Genomic DNA, 6,164 nt, shown 5'->3' with positions numbered 1-6,164 from the left:
GAATTTCTGAATTTCTGAATTTCTGAATTTCTGAATTTCTGAATTTCTGAATTTCTGAATTTCCGAATTTCTGAATTTCTGAATTTCTGAATTTCTGAATTTCTCAATTTCTGAGTTTCTGAATTTCTGAATTTCTGAATTTCTGAATTTCTGAATTTCTGAATTTCTGAATTTCTGAATTTCTGAATTTCTGATTTCAGAATTTCTGAATTTCTGAATTTCTGAATTTCTGAATTTCTGAATTTCTGAATTTCTGAATTTCTGAATTTCTGAATTTCTGAATTTCTGAATTTCTGAATTTCTGAATTTCTGAATTTCTGAATTTCTGAATTTCTGAATTTCTGAATTTCTGAATTTCTGAATTTCTGAATTTCTGAATTTTCGAAATTTCGGATTTTTGGATTTCCAAAATTTCGGATTATTGAGTTTTGTTGAATTTCTGAATTTATTTGAATTTCTGAATTTTTGGATTTCCAAATTTCAAAATTTCAAATTTCGCGCCAAATCACCCAAAACTTCATTTTCAGCCCATCAATGAGTACACCCATCTACTAACTTCATTTTTTTGCACTCTTTTCACATTTTCCATCAATATCACTATGCTGATAAAAGTTCGCCATATCTTGTTTTATAAAAAGTGAGTTTTTTGAATTTAAGATTAAAAAAGTTTTTTCAAAAAATTTTTATCAGATCCATCAGCAGAAATGCAAATAAAAATTACAAGGCGGAATTATCACTGACAATCACTATGATCTCTTTATTTGTCCCATTTTTTATCAATGCACTTATTGTTGTGAGTTCTTTTTGGGTTCTGAAATGTCTGGTTCCGAAATGACTGGTTCTAGAATGTACAATTGCAAGATAACCGATTTTTTGGAGGTCTAGTTGCGAAATAGCCGGTTCTGAAATGTCGGGGTTGCAAAATAGCCAGTTCGAGAACTTCTAGTTACCAAATGACTTGTTCTAAAGCGTCCGGTTACAAGATGTTTGGTTCTAAAACGTCTTGTTGCGAAATGACCGATTCGAAAACGTTCTAGTTGCGAAATGGTCAGTTTTGAAGCGTCCAGTTGCAAAATTACCAATTCAGTTCTGCTTGCGAAATGACTGGTTGCAAAGCGTCCTGTTTCCAAATGACTGGTTCTGAAACGTCCAGTTGCGAAATAGCCATTTCCAGAACGTCCGGTTCTAAAATGACCAGTTCGAATGAATTATTCTTAAGCGTCCGGTTAAAAAGTTTACTGTTCTAAAACGGCATGATGCGAAAAGAACAGTTAAGAATGAAACTAATTGAACCATGAAATTTGTATCTTTGTAGTCTAGTATGAAAAGAGAGATAATAATTTTTGAACTTTTGAAAATTAATATGTATCACACGAAAAATGCAAGTTCGAAAAACAAGAAATTCAAAAAACTCAATTTTCTAAAAAATAAACAAAAAATCTTTAATAATTCTGAAATCCAAAAAAATCTGAAATTTCTGAAAATTCAAAAATATAAAAGTTTTGAAACTTTCGCTTTTTCAAGATTGACTGGTAGGTATTTTTTCAGACTTTTCAAGATTTTTAGAATTTTAGAATTTTAGAGTATTTTTTGAAAAATGGATTTTTCCTATAAAAACGAATTTTCAGAGTTTCTGAAATTCAGAAATTCAGAAATTCAGAAATTCGGAAATTCAAAGAAATATGAAAATGAAAAAAAATTATTTTTCAGGTTCTGGCCCTTCGAAATCCCTCCTTAATTGGTTATATCCTCTCAATTCGCCCAATTTTCATTGACACAGCTACCGTATTCGAACCATGGGCATTCTATTACACTCATCCAATGTTCAAAAGATACAAACGAAAAACTACAGTATCCAGCTCCCCAATTGCTATGGTTGTGTCCTCTTCTGGACATAGTCGATGACCCTTTTAAAATTCAAATTTCTACAGTAATCCTTATTTTTGGTAATCTGTAAAAAACGGGTATGAATCTTCTTTTTATTTTTTAAAGCACCTATTTGTCTCTGATAATTCAATTTTCTATTTTTCTATAGTAATTCAGTGTTTTATTTAAAGGTGGGGAGACATGAAAAAAATAGTGTTCTCGAAATTTCGTTCAAATATGCCCCTCGAGGAGTTGAACTTGTGAAGGCGAGGAGTGAGGGTGCGGCGCCGCTACCGACTGAGCCACGCGGGCAAAGAGAAAGCGCACGCCCGATTGCATACATAAAGGCGAGGACGACAGCTGTACGCAGAGTGACATTAAGCGTTGTACACCGTTACGGTAGAATGCATACTCTAGCTACAAAAAAACTACGAAAAATCTCCTGTCCCCCCACCTTTAAAAAAGAAACCAAATTTCTAAAGTAATCTGATCATTTTCTGATAAACGATTTTTTTTTATTTTTCTGAAAACTTCTACAGTGATCCAATGGGATAATGTCCTACAATAATCCAACTTTTTATAATTCAAATTATTAAAATTTGTTTTTTGAACAATACTTTCTAAAATCCGCAAAATAACCAATTGAACCAGAAAAATCGTATTATTTTTGTAGTCTAGTCTGAAAAGTCTGAAAATAATTTTTGAACTTTTGAAAATTAGAATGTATGATCAGTCACACAAAAAATGAGAAAAATTATAGGCTAGAAAATTTTGGAATTTTAGAAAAATCAGGTTTTTTAAAAATAGTGCATCGACCAGAAATTGAAATGTAGAATCCGCGAAATCTAACAATCCGAAAACCCCCAAAAAATACAGAAATTCAGAAGTTCAGAAATTGAGAAATTCAAAAATTCACAAAAGAAAGTTTTTGACGTGGAAGCGCTTTACACCAATATCGACAACAGAGCAGCATATCAGGCAGTGGTGGACAAGCTGAAGAAGAACGCTTCCGTAATTGATTGGTATGGAGATTCCTTCACTCATATTAAAATGCTCCTAAAAAGCTGCCTGGAGTTCAACGGGTTTCAGTTTGATGGCAGGATATATGAGCAGAAACGAGGACTCGCTATGGGCAGTCGTTTAGCTCCAGTTCTTGCCGTCCTCTACATGGATATAATTGAGACCCCGAGTAAAGTCCATCCTATCATTCTGTTCAGAAGTTATATCGACGACTACATCGTGGTAGCGGAATCTCAAGACACACTGGACAATATCTTCACATGCCTAAACAGTCAGGCGACACATATTCGTCTCACACGGGAAGCACCCAAGATGGACTGGTTATCGTTTCTGAACTGTGAACTCCGCTTCAAAAACAAGGTATTCTCTAGTAGGTGGTACCGGAAGCCCAGCAACAAAAACCTGCTCATACGAATGGATTCCGGTCATCCGAAACAACAAAAAATCAACTCCATAAGTACACTCAAAAAACGNCCACGAAAACTCAACGATTGACCAAAGGAGCTACTCTCGGAACCTAGCCAACGAGGTGCTTTTTCCAACGGTTATCCACCAAAGGGGTACCCTCACAAAATCAGTAAAATATATCGAAACGACTATACCACGGATAAAAGTAACATTCCCATCTTGGCAATCCCCTTCGTCTCTGACAGTGTAACCAATCTAGTGCGTTCATCTCTTAACCAAGTGCGACTGGAAGCTAGAGTGGTGGAGCTTAAAGGAAAATCACTTCGAGACCTTCTTGTAAAAAACCGGCTTTACGACGTCAGATGTACAAGAAGGCAGTGCCGTGTATGCCCAAATATTGGTGAAGGTGGTTGTGAAAGAAAAGGTACAGTTTATCAAATCGATTGTGATTGCGGGGAAATATATGTTGGAGAAACGGGACGCCCACTTGCCGAGAGGTTCAACGAACATTCCAGAGCTGCAGAGAAACCGGGGACCAAAGCCTATCTAGCTACAACTTGGGCTAAACACTCCAGGGAGAAGCATGGGGGTAGACCACTCAACATTTCGCTTAAAATTCTGGACATAGAGAGGAATACGGTTCGTAGGAAGATTTTGGAGGGGATACATATCAAAGCTAAAAACCCGTCTCTTAACACCAAGGAAGAACTAACGGACTTGGTTGCGGGTATGGGGGACCCTTTAAGTAATCTAGTCTTTACCTTTACTCCCATGCCGGTCTTCTTCAAACCGGGGACCGTGTTCTCTTCTTCCCCTCTTCTTCCCCTCCTCCCCTTTGAATATAGTGTGGCCGTCACAACACAACAACACAACATAAAATCAATAGTGATCGTTTTATGGTCCCATCACTTCCCAACCGAAATGTCTTCTTTTTCTTTTTCTTTTCCTTTTTCCTTGTCTCTAAAAAATTTTGTCTTTTCATCCCAGTTCTTTATGGTTCATTATTACCTTTCATTTTTACGGTTTTCTCTACCTCTACCTCACTCATCCCTACACCGGTTTGCACTTCTTCTATTCTCATTTTTTGTAGGTAATTGTCTCCTGAAGATGGCATAAAGCCGAAACGTTGAGAATAAATAATTTTTATTCAAAAATCGTGCCTCCAATCGATAAGGTCACCAAGAAGATTCTTCACACACAAGTTAAATCATAGAACTTCTAAAATTGGAGATATTTGAATTTTCTTTCTTCCCCAATTTTTTGAAAATTGGATGAGTAAAATAAAAATAACAAGTGACAATATGAGATCTGGCATCTGCTGAAAATGGTCTGATCAATTCAATAAAATCGATTCGATAATTTAAAAATTCGGAAAAAATCAAAATTTCCGAAAAAATCAATGGAAGAATGATCAAAATCATAGTGATAGATAGCGTTTTTTTCTCCTTTAAAATCCAATTTTTGATTTCGATGAAATGCGGATCTGAAAAAAGGCTTACTGTAAATGGAATTACTGTAGTTTAATGAAAATTACAATAATTTAATTTGCCGAAGTTTCCAGAATATTAAAATTGTTAAAATCACCAAAATGGAAGGGATGAATGGGTAGATTATGTTCTCCAGAATTTTATAAAGTGGCTGAAAAAATTATTTTTTTGAAAAAATATTTGTCAACCTACCGTAGCTCCATTCATACTAATTGGAGCTATAAGAATGGAGCCAAATGGAAATGGAGGCTTTTGTTGAAAACAAGACATTGGTTGAATATATCGGAAATATGATAAAATTGCTGATATCAAAAATATTATGGGTATAAGGAATTGGGTCCCCTTTGGGAGATTTTTTATCTGTAAAATAATATATGGAAAAGTTGAAAAGAAACTTTTTTGGATTTTGGATTTTAAAAGATTTTTAGGGTCTTTTTGTGATTATTGAGATTTCAGATTGTTTAGACTTACCAAGATTTTAAAGCTTCTGTCCGAGTTTTTTAATTTTTTTTAATTTTTCGAATTTTTTAATTTTCAAATTTTCGAAATTTTAAAATTAATTAGATTTACCATAGATCTGTGATTTTGAGAACCTTGTATTTTCAAAGTTTTTAGGGTTTCAATTATTTGCACTTTCGGGGATTTTCGGATTATTTGATTTTTCTCAAAAAATCACGATTTCTTAATTTTTGGGACTTTTGAGATTTTTTTTTGGGATTTTTAGGATTTTGAAAGATGTTTTTTTTTTTGATTTTTGAGATTTCTGGGATTTGTGGATTTTTTTGGGTTTTTGGATATTTTGAATTTTTTCAGAAATTCAGAAATTCAGAAATTCAGAATCTTCTGAATTTCGGAGTTTCTAAATTTCTGAGTTTCTGAAATTGAGAAATTCAGAAATTCAGAAATTCAGAAATTCAGAAATTCAGAAATTCAGAAATTCAGAAATTCAGAAATTCAGAAATTCAGAAATTCAGAAATTCAGAAATTCAGAAATTCAGAAATTCAGAAATTTAGAAAAGTGGAAAGCCTGAATTCTGAAACACCCGAAAATTGCAAATTTCTAGAATGTTCATAGTCTGTGAAATTCCAAAAATCCCAAAATTTTAGAATTTCTGAATTTTTTAAATTAAAAAAAATTCGGAAAGAAATACTTGATTTTTCAAAATTCCATAAAATTCAAACTCCAAAAAATTCCAAAAATCCAGGAAATCTGTACAACATCTAAAATTCAATTATTTCAAACTTCCTAAAAGTTTCTTTTAGTACTAAAAACTCAAAAATTCTAAATAATCCAAGAATCCAAATTTTTTAAAAAATTTTCCAAATTCAGAAATTCATATTTTACCACACCTTGCACAATTTCCCATTCATAATTTCCCAAAT

At 33.5% G+C, this 6,164-nt stretch overlaps 2 protein-coding genes across 2 annotated transcripts; one reads left to right on the top strand and one right to left on the bottom strand.

Moving 5' to 3' along the window:
• Positions 1-527: 527 nt before the first annotated feature.
• On the top strand, positions 528-1,905 carry CBG24941 (the record flags this gene model as incomplete). The annotated part of the gene is made up of 3 exons (XM_002648559.1): positions 528-637; positions 691-793; positions 1,711-1,905. Coding segments are annotated over 3 exons (408 nt in total), but the record flags the coding sequence as incomplete, so codon positions are not given.
• Positions 1,906-4,632: 2,727 nt separating this feature from the next.
• CBG24939 lies at positions 4,633-5,126 on the bottom strand (the record flags this gene model as incomplete). Its single annotated transcript, XM_002648557.1, has 3 exons — positions 4,633-4,777; positions 4,829-4,932; positions 4,974-5,126. Coding segments are annotated over 3 exons (402 nt in total), but the record flags the coding sequence as incomplete, so codon positions are not given.
• Between the last annotated feature and the right edge of the window lie 1,038 nt (positions 5,127-6,164).

Source organism: Caenorhabditis briggsae (genome assembly GCF_000004555.2).
Source record: "Caenorhabditis briggsae AF16 supercontig from assembly CB4, cb25.NA_279, whole genome shotgun sequence".
Lineage (NCBI taxonomy): Eukaryota > Metazoa > Nematoda > Chromadorea > Rhabditida > Rhabditidae > Caenorhabditis > Caenorhabditis briggsae.
This window is presented reverse-complemented; position numbering and strand designations above follow the sequence as displayed.